General features: G+C 40.2%; 2 protein-coding genes across 5 annotated transcripts in view; both read left to right on the forward strand.

The window, feature by feature from the left end:
• Positions 1-7,988, forward strand: part of FANCD2 (FA complementation group D2) — a 66,145-nt gene extending 58,157 nt beyond the window's left edge. For 2 of the 4 annotated variants that reach the window (XM_042449951.1, XM_042449953.1), the window contains exons 41-44: positions 260-334; positions 1,157-1,303; positions 3,763-3,837; positions 5,743-7,988. In XM_042449951.1, coding sequence (XP_042305885.1) covers positions 260-334; positions 1,157-1,303; positions 3,763-3,837; positions 5,743-5,841 — 396 coding nt within the window. In that variant the 3' untranslated portion in view covers positions 5,842-7,988. The remainder of the gene's footprint in view (positions 1-259; positions 335-1,156; positions 1,304-3,762; positions 3,838-5,742) is intronic. The other 2 variants (XM_042449955.1, XM_042449954.1) reach the window with 2 other exon arrangements.
• A 3,163-nt stretch (positions 7,989-11,151) lies between these two features.
• On the forward strand, positions 11,152-14,496 carry BRK1 (BRICK1 subunit of SCAR/WAVE actin nucleating complex). Its single transcript, XM_042455664.1, has 3 exons — positions 11,152-11,375; positions 11,489-11,571; positions 13,833-14,496. Exons 1-3 carry the CDS (start codon positions 11,258-11,260, stop codon positions 13,857-13,859), a joined length of 228 nt encoding a protein of 75 aa, XP_042311598.1. The 5' UTR covers positions 11,152-11,257; the 3' UTR covers positions 13,860-14,496.
• Positions 14,497-17,941: the final 3,445 nt, after the last annotated feature.

Consider the following 17,941-nt stretch of genomic DNA (forward strand, 5'->3'; position numbering starts at 1 on the left):
AATAATTTCCTTGTTGTAATAAAAAATAAAGTAGAAAAAATATCCATGGGTCATAGCAAAATCCATAATTTTGGTCCTGAAACCTGCCCTTGATTTATATATGAGGTCAGTTTATAGACAAGTATATACAGTAGCCCTAAATGATTCAGCATAAATTGATAAGTAAAAAAGAGTCTTTAAAATTGGCCCAGTATTTTACTAGACCAATACAGTGGCCATTTTAAACAAAGTTTGTAAATGGAATTCTTTGTGTTTATAGGATGATGTGCAGAGTTTGTTGAAAACCTTTCAGTTGAGCACCAGACAACTTCATCACATGTGCGGACATTCTAAGGTAAATAAAGCTACAAACACAGTGTTACCTTTTGAATTAATAAAATCTGGCTAATTTTTATTGATTTCTAAGTCTGCGTTAAGTTGTTGGTTCTTTCATGGATTATTTATACTGAACCAGGTATACAATTATAGGTTAGAAATGGCCAAGTTGTCCTCCATTCATTCTTCCTGTATCAAGTATTATCCAAGGCTAATACTGTGAATCAGGCTAAAGGCCTTTAGTACATTTACATATGGGTATATGAACAGTGTTGTTGCAATATCTCTACCTATTACCCTGCTGGCCTCCTGATGTCTTCAGATTCTCCCTTGATACTCTTTCCCCAAATTTGGAAGTGGGGAGAGTGGCTGGAAAATGCATTCCTCAGAGTAAGCACCAGATTGTGCTAAAAACCTCCATCTGAAATTTCAGCAGCACTTTAAGTGTTCAATATATGCTTTATAATACTATATCTGAAGAGGCAAAGTGTAGCTTTCTAGATGATGTCAGCTACAACTTCCAGCATTCATCACCATTGGCTGCATTGGCTGAGGCTTGTGGAATTTGCAGTCCACCATTATCAGCACAACTCCATTTTGCTCATGCCTGCCTTATATTATATAAATATCATAACAGCTATAATGAAGTAGTTCATTATTCCTATCATATATACATTGGGAGATAGCAACTAAAACACAACCACATTCATTGATAAAATAGAAAATCTGGCTTCAGACCCTATTTTAAATTTGGGAATACTGAATAATATTGATGACACACAGTAAGGGATACAAAAACAGTTCAGTGGTAATTACTTTGTGTTCATTGCTTCCACACTAGATTCATCAAGATACAGGACTCACCAGCCATGTGCCTCTCCTAAAGAAGTCCCTTGAGCTGTTTGTATACCGAGTGAAAGCAATGCTGGCTCTCAACCATTGTCAGGAGGCATTTTGGTTGGGTGTCCTCAAAAACAGGGACCTACAGGTAAGTAAATGCAGATAGAATAGCAATAGCAAGTACATTTCTATACCGCTTATCAGTGCACTTAAGCAGTTCCCAAGCGGTTTACAATGTGTAACCTAATTGCCCTCAACAAGCTGGGTACTCCTTTTAATGACCTCAGAAGGATGCCAGACTGAACTGACCCTGAGCCCCTGGGCTGGTACTGAACTCACAACCTTGTGGCTTGTGAGTGAGTGGCTGCAGTAAAGGCATTTAACCACTGTGCCACCAGGACTCCAGATGGAAGACACTTCTTTATGTCCTGTGAGTTATTTATTTAGCACCGAAACAGACTGGCATATAAAGCCGGCTTCCAGACAACTTGGGGCCACGTGGTGTACACACAACACACGCCTCCAAGATACCCAGAAGCCAGCTTCATGCTGCCCAGCTGCCCACACGTGGGCCAGCTTCCAGGCACTCCAGCAGTGTGGCATTTCGATTATTCTTTTTTGGCCAGCAAAAAGGTGGATTAGGGCCACAGTGTGATGTTGCCATGGCCCCAATCTGGCTTTGTCCGGGGGGGGGGGGGGGGGCTTCAGGCCGTCCATTTGGGACAGTCTGTTTCACCCCTTACTTGGCTCGATACAACTGTAATGGATACTTTTATTTGAGAGACTTGGAAATCCAATAGGTTAATCCCATGTACCATGACTCAAAAGTAATAGTAGTAGTAGTAGTAATAATAATAATAATAATAATAATAATAATAATAAGCTTTATTTGTATACCACTTTTCCGTGGACAATCAAAGCGGTTTCCAATATCAGATTAACAGTACATAACACATCATGACTCTGCTTCTCTCCCCTCAAGATGGTGGTCGGGAGGAGGGCTCTTCTTCTTGGCAGGCAGAGGCTTGTTGTAAACCTCATGGGCCTAAATGCAATTACTAACTCAAACTGAGGTAGATCTGAATCAATTGCTGGTTGGCAAATTAACATTTTTGTAAGTCCTATTGATTGACTGGAATTCTAGTTTGGACTAGCAATTGGATTCAGTCTATTGGCTGATACATGATGCCCCCCGCATCATGTATCAGTCCACCGCTCTGTCCTCGCTGTATTTTATTGTGTTTCTAATAGATGTTTTAATTGTAATTTGTTTAAACCTGTTTTAAGGGGGGGGGGAAATTTGGGACATAAATTTGTAATGTGGATTTTAACATGTAGCCGCTTGATTGTCCTGTCACAGAAAAGTGGGATATAAATAAAAGTTTATTATTATTATTATATTCAAACATAATCATATACCATTTTTAAAAATTGAATGAACAGCATGAGCAATGAACTTTACTCAGTGAAGAAATGAAGATAGAATTACACAAAATGAATGGTATCCCTGTGCTAAAATATAACTGTTTCATTGACCTGAACTCCTGTATCATTTGGAGTGTATAGCATTTTTCTCCATTTTCCCTTAATAAAGAACAGGGCTGTCCTGTTTCTCCAAGGCAGTTGAATGACTTAAAAGTGTTGAAATTCCTTTTCAGTACTTATTTCAGAAGACAATTTAATGACCATGTGTTCTCCCACCTGTAAAATAGCATCATATTATTTAGAGAGAAGTTCAGCTACAATTACTGACGGTATTCAAAATAAGTACAAATATTATTTATGTATGAAAAATATGAGACAGTAATAAGTAAAATTGAAGAAGAAGGCAGGCAGAACAAGTAAATCAACTTTAAAAACAAAATTAAACAAACAAGTAGAGGGTTCCAGACTGTGGGGCCACAGAAAAGAGTCTGCATGCCATTTTGCAACAAAACATATATCAGATGTTGACAGCATGTGCTGGAGAACATGCACAAAGGATCTTAATACACATTAAACTTTATATGGGAGCAGTCTTTCAAATATCCTAGTGCTAACTTGTAGAATGCTTTAAAAGTATACGTAACAGCTTAAATTGAGTCCAGAGGTGTTGGAAGACAACGTAAGTGTCGCCAGCATATCTTAGATACATACTTATTGCTGGTTCTGGCATTATTTTTATCAGGAACTGTTTATTACCAATCACAGGTGTAAGTGTATTGAAACCAAAGGTGTCAAGGAAATATATCACCTATGGAAACATTTCACATATAGACACATGTTACTGGAAATTTGTATACAAGATTTAACTTTTTTGCAGCATGTGTCTATATGCCAAATGTTTCCATAGTTGATATATTTTCTCAACACCCTTGGTTTCAATGCAGCCTACTCTAAAAGGCCTACTAACACATCCGTTGATGTATTGCTTGTTGTTCAGTTACTGTACCTTTTCTTAGTTAGTTACATCCTATCTATCATATACTGAAGTTTGTAAACTATGCTATTGAAATGCTGACCAACTTTTCTTAATGGAATCACTTAACAGTATTCTAGACCAGTTGGTAGATACAGTGTGTAAATTTCAGAGTTCCATTTCTATCATCAGTATTGTATTTATTCTAGGGAGAGGAGATTCTTTCACAGGTGTCTCAGGAGGATGAAAATGTTTCTATGATCGCTGGAGAAGATCCTATGAAGGTATTTTTCTAATGGCCGAGTAACTAATGTGACGGCGATGTTTCAAGATCATCAGTCTGTTGCCTGTACTGTATAGCAAATGTAGAATTGTACGTTTTTTAAAAAACAAACTATGACTATAATTTCAGCAATGCAGCCTAGAATCACAATGCTGTTATTCTTTTCTTGTTAACACATTTTATACAATCTCTCAGTGGATACAGACAAACTCAGTGGATCTGCAGACAAATGTGATTAGGAAAGAAAATTAGATCAGGCCATTCCTCTCATGGACCTGGAGTGGCAACAATGCTGCTTTTTTCTAGTCTGTAAGAGTGGAAATAAGAGCAAAGATATGCACATATTCCATCTCTTTCCTATGTATTTTAAGACTCCAGATATAGTTGTGGCCCTTAACAAGTTGATGAACAAAATCTTCCACATTGTTATCTTATATGTCTGTCCCATTTTTGGTCCCACTGGCTGTTGAAACTATTTACTGTCCCATTTTGATTTTGGTAAAGAATCCAACAATTGCATGGATAGAGGGAGCAAAATAGTTATAGTTCTATCCACTGCTGTTGCTTGCTCACCACTTCTCTGGTGTCTGACTTGCTCTGTGCAAGAATCAACTAAACTTGTTGTTTAACTGAGGTTTTGCCAGATCTCCCCCCTCAAAAACAAGTCCTTCAGCTGTGATTCCTAAAAAGCTGATTCTAGTATGTGTACTATCTTAGCAGCTCCATTGCAACTACTAGTTAAGTGACAATACAAAAACCTATTCAGCCAGACTTTAAAATGTAGCTAAGCAAGAACAGTTTCTTCGACTGCTTCAATTCCAATATTTAGAGATTCTTCCAGGTGAGACTTTCTGAAAAATTATTTTATCTGAGTCTGCTTCTACACACAAGAGCTTAGTGTAAAACTGCTGTGACTCAAGAGGAATCACATAACAGTTTATGCTGTTCCCAGTGATGTCATCCATTTGTAATCCATGTTCTGTATAATAAGGACCATAGATATCTCTCCGCCTCTACTGCCAAGATCCTTGTCCATGCCCTAGTGGTCTCACGACTTGATTACTGTAACATCCTCTTTCTCACCTTCGTCCTTTAATTTCTGTCCAGCATTCAGCTGCACGCATTATCACATCCGCCCACCGCTCTGACCATATCTCTCCTTTGTTGGCATCCCTTCACTGGCTCCCCCTCCCTTTCCACATTCAGTACAAGCTCCTGCTGTCAACATTTAAAGCCCTCCATGGGCTGGCCCCTCCTTACTTATCAGACCTTATTTCTCCTCACCTTCCCACTAGGGCCCTCCATTCTGGTAGTCAAGGTCTGCTGTCCCAGCCCAGGATTTCCTCTGCCCCATATCAGATTCGCCCCTTTTCACTCGCTGCCCCTCACTCCTGGAACCTTCTTCCCTCGTGAGCAAGATCCATCGCTTCTTTAACCAACTTCAAAATGGAGCTGAAGACCATCCTGTTCAGAAAAGCGTTCCCAGACATTGCGTGATTGTCACTTACTATTTGATGTTCTTTTTGTTGCCTGTTTTATTGAACCATTTCTGTATTGCTATGTGTTTTATTTGTATTATCCTATCATTTCTTAGATTGTACGCCATAGGCAGGTTTACTCTTTTATATTTGTTGTTTTTATGTACAGCGCTGTGCAAATCTACAGCGCTATATAAATAAAATAGTAATAGATCATTGGAAAGATACATGCTTTTACGTTAGGGCTGTTTTGGCCTGCACATCCCATCTGCCAAACCTACTCCATACAGTCAGTGCCAAAGGGTTGAGGGGCAGGGCTGAAATATTGAAGAGCTGCGGTCATTTGACTATATAGACCAATGATATGTTTCAATGTAAAGCAGCTTCTTATCTTCCGCCATTGCTTCTATTTTTTTATCTTATTACAGAGTCAGCTTTGGGGCAGAAGAAGAATAGAAGAAATAACAAAGGATGTAAATGCTCTTAGCCCTACTATTCCTAAGTCTTTTCTAAGAGGCATAGTTTGACTTAAGTAGTCACATACAGTAGCAGGCTGGTGAAAATATAAGATTAATGCCAGAAAGAAAGAAAGGGAAACAAAAACTTTCTGATCACTACCTCTTCAAGAACGTCATTCTTTCTAATTATTGTATATACCTGAGTCAGGTCCCAAACATGGTACCCTTTCTTTTTGAAATTTCAAGGAGAACATTGGGAAATCCTACTAACATAATAATCATTTGGTGGTAAATAAACACAAGCTTATTTTGCATTAGCCAATCAGAATTTTGCAAGCATTGAATAATACAGTCAGGTTAATTATAGAAACATGCAATATGGGTGTATGATTGTATAAAAATACAGGTAAATAAATAATTGAAATATATTTTTAGGAATTATTTGGATGTTTTTCTTCTTCAGTGATTTCACAGGGGTACTGGGCCTTCCACACCTACAGTACCTATGTCATGCTTACAGGCATGGATGGAACACAGTAGATGAGCACTGGGGGAAAGTACGATATCCTCAGTAGGATGGAAATCCCCAGCAAAGTGCAATACTCCTGTAACTTGCAGTGGAAGAGCACTAATTTATTAGCACTAAGATACCTATCTGGAAGCATCCCAAGTCAGTACACTATCCATTTGGAGAACTGTTTCAAATTGTGTACAGTTTGTAAAACTATAAAACCATTTAACTGAGTTGGAAACAAATGAAGTCATAGTACACAATTATAAATAAATAAAGTCAACAATGGCCTTTTTGTGTGTTAAGATTGCAGGAGTTCTAGTAACAAATTTGTATATATTTTGTATCCCTCACTCTTCTCTACTTAAACATGTATTTTCCCACCAGGAACAGCAGGAGGAGGAAGAGTCAGAGAATAATAGTAGGACAGATCCCAAAGACAGTGATGAAGACAGCTCTGATTAGAAATACATCACTGGGTAAACTAACTTCACAGGACAGATTATTGGAACTTGTGAGATGAAAGAAACAAAGTTGACTGGAATGTGCAACTCTAAACTTTGTGCCACAGTGAATTTCTGCCTGTTGTCCAGGCAGTGCTAGAGTACACTTAAAAAGTGTAATTTCACTGTCTTTAAATGTTAAATTATCTATAATGATTTTCAGTTTGAAAATGAGTCATTAAGCACTTTCCCAGACTTGCTTCCGAATACTATTCCCTTTTACTACAGTGTATATTTTGCTCTCTTTCCAATCCTAGCTTTCCTACACTGTTCTAAGAATATCTAAAACAATTTTTAAATATTTCTTTGGGCCAGTAAGAATTAAAATATGTTGAGATGTAAAGTAGAGGGTTGCTGATTAAGAGGAAACAATAACCATTCTTTTATGGTAGTTGAACATACTTTGAATGAAATCCAGCCACATTTAGGAATTTCTGAGGTCTCCAGTTGGAGACATTGTTATGTTGCTTAGGAATAGGAAAATTGTGGTCCTCCAGATAATGAAAATGCAGTGCCACCCTCCTCCATCATGGTTATGTACACTACAGTAGATAAGCGCTGCAGTCCAACATCTGGAGGACCACTAGTTTCCCGTGCCAAATGTTGACCTTATGTTGGTAAAACACATCAATATAACAGTTGGAAAACTGTCATTCACAGTTGGCATCCCAGGTGATTGCATAATTTAAGGACTTGTCTTAATGAACTGGGATGAAATTAAAACTTTAAAATAATCTTTAGAATGTAAGTAGAGTTGAATCTAGAAAACCAATATATGAGGTACAAAAGTTTGTTAATATCCCGTTTTGATAAGGCTACTGTGATCTCTTTCAGGTTTTCTGACTCTGACACATATCTGTTTCAATCAGTGGTGATTATATTTATTTACTGATTGTTACCTAAAGCCAGTTTCATGTATTTAAGCCCATTGAAATCAGTGTGCTTAAGTATGTCAAAGCTGTTTTGGATTATGAGCTTTATATTTATTCACTTTTAGGACAAGATGCCCTGCCTTAAGAGTTTCTTCTGGAAAACCATTTCTTTGTTCATTTCTCTTATCCACTTCTGCTCATTGTAAGATTTCAGTATTAGTATTAAAATTGTGTTCTAGTTTGGAAGTTTTATGCTATGTCCTTTGAGGTTTATTTGCAGATTTATTAAATAAAGTGTACAGTTCAACCATTGCTTTGTGCAGTGACAAATCCCTTGCCATCAGTGTGTTTCTGCCAACATCCCATTCTTTTGTTGTTTCAAGACTAATGTGGCATGCAGCCTATAAGCATTATACAGTGGACCCTTGTTATACGCTATGGTTTGGTTCCAAGATCCCCCATGGATAACAAAATCTGTAGATGCTCAAGTCCCATTAAATATAATGACATAGCAAAATGGTGTCCCTTATAAAAAATGGAAAATCAAGGTTTGATATTTGAAATTTATACTTTTTTTTAAAACATTTTCAAGCTGTGGATGCTTGAATCCATGTATAAAAAATCTGTGTATAAGAAGGGCCAAGTGTACATTTGTACTGGCTTATAATGGAATAGGGGGAGGAGTGTCTTTCCTTTTTTTACAGCCTGGTCAACTTTATTCATTTTAGAGGGTTCCATCAAAATTACTAGGTATAGCATAGCATTTCCCAGTAGCTCTCTATTTGACCTTTATCACATGTTTTAATGGCATTTCACTGATCAATTATTGCAACAAACAAAATAACATCCTTTCTTCCACAGAACTAATTGATCTAACTCCTTATTAATGAGTATTCTGAATTTATTAATTCAAGAAATATACAGCACTCTGGTTTTCATTTTCCTAGTTTCCTAAACAGTGCTGTAGACTCTTTATCTTTCAATATATACAAGGTGCTTTCCAAAAGTGAATTAAAAATCATCAAATCCCTCCAACATAGTGCACCATTAATTAGTTGTAGAGAAAGCATTTTTAAAAAAAATCCCAATATTTGCGCATGTCTGAGACAGGAATGGAGGCAATGTTTTCCCTCTCCCTACACTTGTAAAAATAAATAAAGCAATCTGTTGATGTTTTGTGCTGATGTAGAATAGGTACCGCTTGTCTCTTCCATTACTTGTTCATTTAGTCCTATAAATTTTTCTCCTTTCCTAATCTCATGAAATCTTGTCCATGAGTGTTTCTTAGACCATAATAAATCTGCAGTCTTTAATGTGCCACAAGGTCTGTGACATCAGCAACAGAATGAAATGTCCATCAGAATATAATGCCTACAAACAAAAACCAGTGACTGGCTACTTGTGGCCCTCTAGCTGTTTCTGGACTACAGCCACCATAATCTCTAGTTCCAGAACTTGAAATTAATTTGCTATTTAACTAGTTAAGCTACTACAAAATCCACAAAAGAGTGATAGGTTTATTGGGCGAACTAAAACATACAAAAGCCTTTGAAACAACACTGGCGGCTTCATCAGGCAAACATGTTAACAACCACATAGGAGTAGAAAAGTGACAATGTTAGAGTCATAGAGCTATACTTTATCTCGGATGTTACTTCTGTTGTCAGTTAAGATGGTCTGGAATGATTTCAGTGAGGGCACTCCTTTGCTTGGCAAAGTGGGGACCTGGGAAAAACCAGTCAAACACAGGCAATAAAATTTCAAACCCATTAGCAGCAGCAAAGTTGACTCCTGTTGATTTGAAATTAATGGAAATTTTATGGGTTTGAAATCCATAACCCTATGGAATTTATGAGGCTGCCATAAATCAACAGACAACCTGAAGCTAAGCACATGGTCAGTAGCAATAACAACCTCCATGCTATTCTTAGTGAATCACTTGGCCTGCTAACATTTTAATCAAGTCAGCTGACAATAAAGCAATTTAAATTACTATGGTTACTCCAGTGAATTAATTTTCTAGTTTATAACATGACATTCACTTTACAAACATGGCCAGTCCAGTCCACTTAAGCTAATTATAGAAGATGTTGGGAACTGCAATCCAACAACAGAGGAGACCACAAGTTGCCCACTTCAAGAACTAAGCATAACATCCTTGCCTTGCCATTTGGCTAAAGGAAACGAACCATTTAAAAATGCTGTGATTTCTGTTTGGAGTTAAGGTATTGGGTTTCTTCCTACAAAAAACAATCTGCTTAATATTTATTGATTACTATGAGCCAATGTACAGCCAGTGTAACAGTGGCGTGGCTTGAGCACTGGACTATGACCCAACTTGGCCATGGTACCTCACTGGGTGGCCTTGGGCAAGGCACATGCTCTCAGTTTCAGAGGAAGGCAAGGGCAAAACCCCCTGAAAACAAATCTTGTCAAGAAACTCCTCATGATAGCTTCATCGTTTGCAGTTTAAGGCGACCCTATCACAGGTTTTTCTTCAGAGGCAGGTTGCCATTGCCATCCTATGAGGCTGAGAGACCATGACTTGCCCAAGACCCCCCACTGGATTTACATGGCCGAGTCGGGATTCGAACCCTGGTCTCCAGAATCATAGTCCAAAGCTCAAACCACTCTATTCAATATAGGGTTGCCATAAATCAGAAACAACTTGAAAGCGCACAACAGATTATGGAATGGCCTGTGGGAGGAGATCTGTCATATTGCCAGCTTGGACAGCTTTAAAAAGGCTGTCAAGAAGACGGATCTCTTCTGGCAGGCCTTCCCTGAATAGCAAACCCGGCCACCAGCTGAATCTGGGTCTGGCATCCCACTGAGTGCTTGTGTCCCATCTGCCCCTCCCTGGTTATGTTAACTGTATTGCTTTTTAACGCTTAATCTGTTTGTTGTTTTAGAGGAGGGAGGGAGGGAGGGGTTGATTGGGATATGATGGAGTAGCCACGTTCTTGTTTTAATTGTCATCTGCCTCGATTGTCTGTGACAGAGAGGCAGGATAAAAATTAAGCTTTTATTATTACAGTATTTATAACAACAACAACAACATGTTTTTGACTAGGGCTTGAATCCCAGCTCAGCCATGTAAGCCCCCATGAGTGACCTTAGTCAAAGTCACACTCTCTCAGCCTTAGAGGACAGCAATGACAAACTCCCTCTGATGAAACCTGTCAAGAAAACCCTCTGATAGACTCGCCATAAGTCAGAAAAGTGTTGAATAATGGTTTTTATTGTTGTAATTATATTTTAATGCTTGTTTGTTTCTATGGGCCTTGAAAGCTCCATTTTGATGTGAAAAGGCGGCGTACAAATGTAAACAGAACCGACGCAACAAGCGCCTTCCAAAACATTCCGCTCACAGGCCTAAGCCACGCCCTCCCGCCCAACGGTTCTCTGCTGCCAATAAAGGGTGCTGGGCAGAAGCAGCCATTGCGCATGCTCATGGGTTGGGCGAGCACGCGCAGTGCCTCCCTCCGCCCTTTCCGGGGCGGGGGAAGGAAGAGGAGCGAGTCAGTGAGTGGTCTTGTGGTCCGCGCAGGCGCAGTTGGTTTCCTTGGTGTGCAAAGGGGGCTGCTGTAGCGGCGGCGATGTCGGTGCAGGAGGACCCTGTCCAGCGCGAGATCCACCAGGACTGGGCCAACCGCGAGTACATCGAGGTCATCACCAGCTCCATCAAGAAGATCGCGGACTTCCTCAACTCCTTCGGTAGGAGCCTCCCTCCCTCTCTCCCTCTCTCTCTCTCTCTCTCTCTCTCTGGGGCGGGGCTGCTCCGCAGGGGCCCGTCCTTCTCTTCACCCGCCTGGTCTTTCTCCCCGCAGACATGTCCTGCCGCTCCCGCCTGGCCACCCTCAACGAGAAGCTGACGGCCCTCGAGAGGAGGATCGAGTACATCGAGGCCCGGGTGAGAAGACACACAGAGAGGGAGACGGGGCCCTTTAAGAGGTTTTGGACTCCATCTCCCAGAATCGCAGGGTATTGGCCAACATGGCTGAGGCTTCTGGGAGATGAAGTCCATAGTCTCTTAAAGGGCACCGTTTGGGGACCACTGCGTTTAAGAGGTTTTGGACTCCATCTCCCAGAAGCCTCAGCCGTGTTGGCCAATAGCCTGGGATTCTGGGAGCTGGAGTCCAGGATCCCTCGCAGAGCACAGTTTGAGGGGGGGCCACCAAACACAAAGGCCTCTCCGTTCCCCACATCATGGCCTTCTCTGCTGTATACTCTCTGGGCACAGATATAGCTGACAGGGTTCCTGGAGACTCTTGGGCTTTTTGCCCCTTCTTCTGGCTGACAGAGTCAAGACAAAGAGTCATACAGAACCACTGCCTGCCTCCCAGAAGCAGAGGAGGAGGAGGAGAAGCTGCCTAAGGAGATGGTGTTCCCTGTCTACCCAAATTAAGTTGTATAGTATCCAAAGTCAACAAAGAGAGCCAAAAAAAGTTAACTAATGATTTCCAAACTTTGGCCCTCCTGATATAGAACCGTAGAGTTGGAAGAGACCGCAAGGGCCATCCAGTCCAACCCCATTCTGCCATGCAGGAAATCTAAATCAAAGCACTGTTTTGGACTTCAGCTCCCAGAATTCCTGACTGTTCACCAAACTGGCTGGGGCTTCTGGGAACTGAACTCCAAAATCCAAGTCTGGGAATCACTGAATAAACACCAGAGCTTGCAGCAAGGCTGGGAAGGGAGGGATTCCCACACTTTGGTCCTCCTTTGGTTTTTGGGTGTTTTTTGTACTTCATCTCCCAGAATCCCCAGTCACTTTGGTCATCAGACAAGACATTGGGGAGCTTAATAAGTCCAAAACACTTGAAGGACCACAGTTTGGGAACCACTGGTTTAGGGTCTTTAGGGTTGCATGAAGATGATACTGCTGATCCCAACACCCCTATTCTCCAGCTGCAATATCAGGTTATGGATTATGTACACTTCAAAGACCTGGTCATGTTAATCTGGGAAATCAGTATGCAAAGGGATCTTGCAGCACCTTTGAGGCTAACTGAAAAAGAGATCGCCATTAGGGCTGAAGGGCGGGGTATAAATACCATAAATAAATAAATAATAGAAGTAACAGCCTTCTTCCTCCTCTCTATGTATCTTGAAGAAGTAGGCTTAAGTCTACAAAAGCTCGTGCCACCAACTTCTCTTTTTCAGTTAGTCTCAAAGGTGCTACAAGATCCCTTTGCACACTGATTTTCCAGACTAACACAGTTATGCCTTTGAATTCTTCCAGTATGGGAGGTACAAGAAGAACTAAGGCCAATGGCTGAAAACTGATTTACTAGAGTAAATATTCTAGAATTCAAAGACATAGCCATGTTAGTCTGGAAAATCCATATTCAAAGGGATCTTGTAACACCTTTGTCACTAACCAAAAGAGAGAATCTGGTAGCATGAGCTTTCATGCATTTGGACTGAGGAAGTAGGCCCAAGTTTACTAAAGCTTATGCTACCAGCTTCTCTTTTTCAGTTAGTCTCAAAGGTGCTGCAAGGTCCCTTTGAATACTGGTTTACGTAGACTTTGTCATAGGATCCATATCTATGGTATTATAGACAGACAGACGGTAGTGAAACGGTGGACTGCAGCTCCCAGAATCCCTCAGCAAGTTTGGCCATGGTAGCTGGGGATAATGGAAATTGTCCTCCCAAAAAACCACCAGTTTGTTTCTTTTGCCACGTTATGGAAGTTGAGACTTACAAATACATGTTTTAAATAGCAAACTGATTAAAGTATCTTCCCTATTCTAACTGATTTAACAGTAGCATCTCAGAGACAGCATCCAGTGACCAGTTCTTAAACTGTTTCAGAAGGTGTAGCAGCTTGGACTTTACTCAGATTGTGATGGCAGGGACTTGAACAATGGTGGGAGTAGGCCCAGAAGGGCAGGATAAAAATAAAATGTATTATTATTATTATTATTATTATTATTATTATTATTATTATTAGACTATAAAAGGACTTTTCTCTTCATCATTCAGGGCATGTGAAACAAAACCAGAATTCATCCACCCACGTTCCTCCTAGGAGGGATTAGTTTATAGTGCAATCCTGTGCATGTCTAATCAGAAGTAAATCTCACTGAGTTTAATAGTACTTTCTCAGAGGAAAGTGTGCATAGGAATACAGTGTTATTAATCTGGCTCTCTTCTTCCCATTGGCAGGTAACAAAAGGTGAAACGCTGACATAGGTGTGATGGAGGCTGGCAAGGAGCCATCCTGGAAAATAATGTGCAGCTCTTCACAAAGCTGATGCTCAGACATCAAATTTCTTCATTACTTAATATGGATGGGAGTTATGCTTGTTTCTGCCCCTTGGGAAGCTGCATTTGGAGCCTGTGACTTTGTGTGGGTGATTCCTGCTGAAATTGCAGCATGTTTAATTATGTGATTTTTATACAAGCTGATTCATGCAACTCATGTCATGCCCCCCTCTCCCCCGTGCTTGTGAAGCTGTCTTGCTTTGCGGCAACAGAATTCTTGTGAAACCAAATCTTAGTTTCTGGGAACACAATTTTGTTATTATTGTTGTTTTGAAGGATCTAAACAGATTAAGGTGTTAGGGAATATGCCTAGTGGGCATCTCTAGCCATTTCAGATATACATAATAAACATCCTGCATATAGCTTTTATTGCTGGAAGACGTCACTCATTTTGCTGCAGTTGCCCAGTAAAATAAATGTGCAGTATATATGGGGGGCGGGGTGGGGAGAAAATCATGTGCCAAGGAAGGGGTTGACTTGGTTTTTTAAGTATTTTTTATTCTGTAATGCAACTTGGGGTGTCTTTTCCATTTGTGTTTCAACAATAAAAACCACCTCTGCTGAACATGTCTGGTCATCTTGTAGCTAGTTTAGAGCACTGCCATAGAGTTTATGCAGCCTTTACAGTGCCACAATGATGTGATGTTTTGGTGGATACCATAATTTCCCAATAGGTTCACTTGTTCAGCCTCTTTCTTGGTTCCTGTGTGTTTTGTGACCTTTTGGAGAGTAACAGCTTTGCCACGTGCCAATAATTAGATGAAGCTGAAACATCAAGTGTATTGTTTAAACATGAAGATTCTTATACTTTATTTTGATATAAGGAAATTTCTCCATAACATTATCAATGTGTAAAGATGATGATTCTCTCTGCCCTAGTTTAGGATTTACATCATTAATCTGACTACATAATCATTCTCTCAAGCACACACCTTATAAAAAAAGTGCCTGCCTACCACCACATAGCTCATGTTGACCTGCCAAGTATGATTAAGGAAATTTTGCTGGCAACCCCAAAAAGGGATCTAGATTAGCATAGCCTCCCAGATATTGCTCAACTGCAGCTCCTATTAGCCTAGCCAGCATAACCAAGTGATTTATAGGACTTGCACTCCCTCAGTAGCAGGTCTAGAGCAAAAGTGAGCAACATTGAGCAGACCAGAAACCAAATTGTCCCCTCTAGCATTGACAGTGGAAAGTATAAGAAGTGGAAATATTGCAAAATAGTTTTTGTGGCTCCTGTATCTTTTTGGTTTATTTTGTTTTAGTCTTAAATGGGGCTTCCAGAAGATTCTAAGTGTGAAAAATGTTTTCCAGTTTTTGATGCAGGAACCATGGAAGAAGAACTGATGGGCTGCAAAAACAGCCTTGGTAGCCATGCTTTGTTCACTTTTGGATTAGAATAAGTACTGTACAAGTGAAAGATAGCTGCAATTCTGCCCCCTTTGCCTGGATGTATGCCTCAGTGAATTGTACTTCAGTGGACTTGTGTGTGTGTGTTTGATGTTAAGCTTTCAATTTCTCCATGTGGCCAAAAAAAACAACCCAACTATGAAATATGATCAATTTGATAACCAAGTAGTCTAACAGGCAAAACCAAAATCATATTGGAAATGATACTAGAGGACTGCAGTCCTGCAATACATAGATGGCAGTAAGCCTTTTTGAAGGCAATAGCACCTTTGAGCTGACCTGCAAAAGCATCTGCTTATGATTTTCTTATATTTCTTATAAGCTAGTACAAGAACACAGTCCTTAACCTGTTTCTTTTTACTGTTAATACATTGTGCAACAGGAAAGGAAAGTCCATAGATGGTCAAAGGGACAATGTTCTTGGGCATTCTTTCATTATTTGATGTGAATATAAACTATGTACTGTAGCACCAACTGAGTGGATGAAGTGTAGAACGGATAACAGAACCTTTTTCTGTTGGGGACCAAAAGCCCACCGGGACTCCTTAACTGGCAGTGCTTTATTCCACCTTCTCCAGTGATGTACTGGAGGAAGGGCAGCTGCTCTGAACCTATCACTTGCAAAGGGCTTTTGAAATTAGGCCCCTCTCTGGCCTAGTGCACAAATGTTACAACAGCTGGTGTTGGGATATATGACTTCAAGGGTGACAGCAAACTACTGTACCTTCATTAGAATTTCATTTTAAAAATACAATTGAAGTCTTAAGAGGGAATTTCAGCATTATTTCTGTGAAAGATCAATGATGGAAAATTGATGAATTCATGTTTAGTAAGGACTTCCAATTCATACATGAATGCTAAACTGATTCTCATCTGGCAGCATGAATGGTAATACAAAAAAAGAGCTTCCAGTCAGCCCTCCAGCTATCCCTAATATAACTATTATTTTAAAAACATGAGACACTTCTCATTTATATGAATGTACCCAAGGTAAACAACACGCTGACTTGCCCCAGTTCCTAAAATTGAATGAAATGCAGAAGGAGATAAAAATAAAGAATTGTGTCCAAACAACAATAATAGAAAAGTGGTTAAGTAATGGAAGTCCAGGGGAAAAGAAGGTTAAGAAGTAACACGATTGTTGTTAGCTGCCCTCAAGTGAATGAGATCTCTTAAGACCTGTCCGCCACTATTCCCCCCTAGGTCTTGCAAATTTAGGCCAGTGGTAGAGTCTTATCAATTTGGCAGGCAGTCTTCCTTGCTTTTTACTACTTTCTACCTTTCCCAGCATTATTGTCTTCTCATGCTGTGACCTGGGAGATTTCAGGTTTGATCTACTGACTGACCCATTTGTTAGGCTGTTCACAGTAAGCTCAGCACTCTTTTCCAGCACCACATCTCAAATGAGTTGATTTTCTTATCTGCTTTTTTCACTGTTCAGCTCTCATCCATACACAGTGATAGGGAATACATTGGTTAGGACTATTCCAACTTTAGTGCTCAGTTATACAGTGGGGACTTGTTATCTGTGGGTTTGCTATCCATTGCATGATTTAAGCATCCATGGACGGCCAGCCTGCATTGTCCCCAATGGCGGCATGGGCCATTTTTCCTGTATTGCTATGTATTTTATATGTATTATTCTACTAGAGAGGCCCCTTCCCCACCACCTTTCCCTTCTCCTTTTGTGTCGTGTCTTTTTAGATTGTAAGCCTGAGGGCAGGGAACCATCCAATTAAAAAGATTGTATGTACAGCGCTGTGTAAATTTACAGCGCTTTATAAATAAAGGTTAATAATAATAATAATAATATAAGGAACAGTCCCCAGTGGCAGTGCATGCACACAGACGCACTGTCATTGTGGACAATGGGACTTCAGGTCCTGCAGATTTTGGTATCCATGGAGGGTGGGGGCCCGGAACAGATTCCACGTGGACACTGAGGTCCCAATGTATATCTAAAGTGTATATCTTTACACTGTAGGATCATGTCTAGTTTTTTCATAGCTGTCCTTCCCAATCCTAGTCTTCCTCTGATTTCTTGGCTGCAATCTCCATTCTGATCCGTGTTTGATCCAAGGTACAGGAACTCTTTTAACTATTTTGGTTTCCTTATTGTCTAGGTTGAATTTATGTAGCTCTTCCAGCTCATTATTTTTGTTTTCTTTATGTTCAGCAGTAAGCCTGCCTTTGCATGATAGCCATGTTTAAATATTTGAAGGGATGTCATTGAGGATGGAGCAAGCTTGTTTTCTGCTGCTCCAGAGACTAGGACACAGAGCAATGGATGGAAAGAACAGGAAAAAAGATTCCACATTAACATTATGAGGAATTTCCTGACAGTAAGAGCTGTGTGACAGTGGAACACACTTCCTAAGTATGGTAGAGTCTCCTTCTGTGTGGAGGTCTTTAAACAGAGGCTGGAAAGCCATTGGGGGGTGGGCTTTGATTGAGAGTTCCTGCATGGCAGAATGGGGTTGGACTGGATGGCCCATGAGGTCTCTTCCCACTCTAGGACTGTATGAAACAAAATCAAGAAGCCTCTGTCAAGCAAAAGTGTATGCTCCAGGCTTCTCCTCCTAGTATTTTGTTCCAGT

The sequence above is a fragment of the Sceloporus undulatus genome, chromosome 2, assembly GCF_019175285.1.
Source record: "Sceloporus undulatus isolate JIND9_A2432 ecotype Alabama chromosome 2, SceUnd_v1.1, whole genome shotgun sequence".
Classification (NCBI taxonomy): domain Eukaryota; kingdom Metazoa; phylum Chordata; class Lepidosauria; order Squamata; family Phrynosomatidae; genus Sceloporus; species Sceloporus undulatus.

Excerpts from the sequence above, each read along its gene's own strand:
- BRK1 (XM_042455664.1), top strand. The coding sequence starts at position 11,258 with ATGTCGGTGCAGGAGGACCCTGTCCAGCGCGAGATCCACCAGGACTGG. Across the intron at positions 11,376-11,488 it reads GGACTTCCTCAACTCCTTCG|ACATGTCCTGCCGCTCCCGC; the intron begins GTAGGAGCCTCC and ends TTCTCCCCGCAG. Across the intron at positions 11,572-13,832 it reads TCGAGTACATCGAGGCCCGG|GTAACAAAAGGTGAAACGCT; the intron begins GTGAGAAGACAC and ends TCCCATTGGCAG.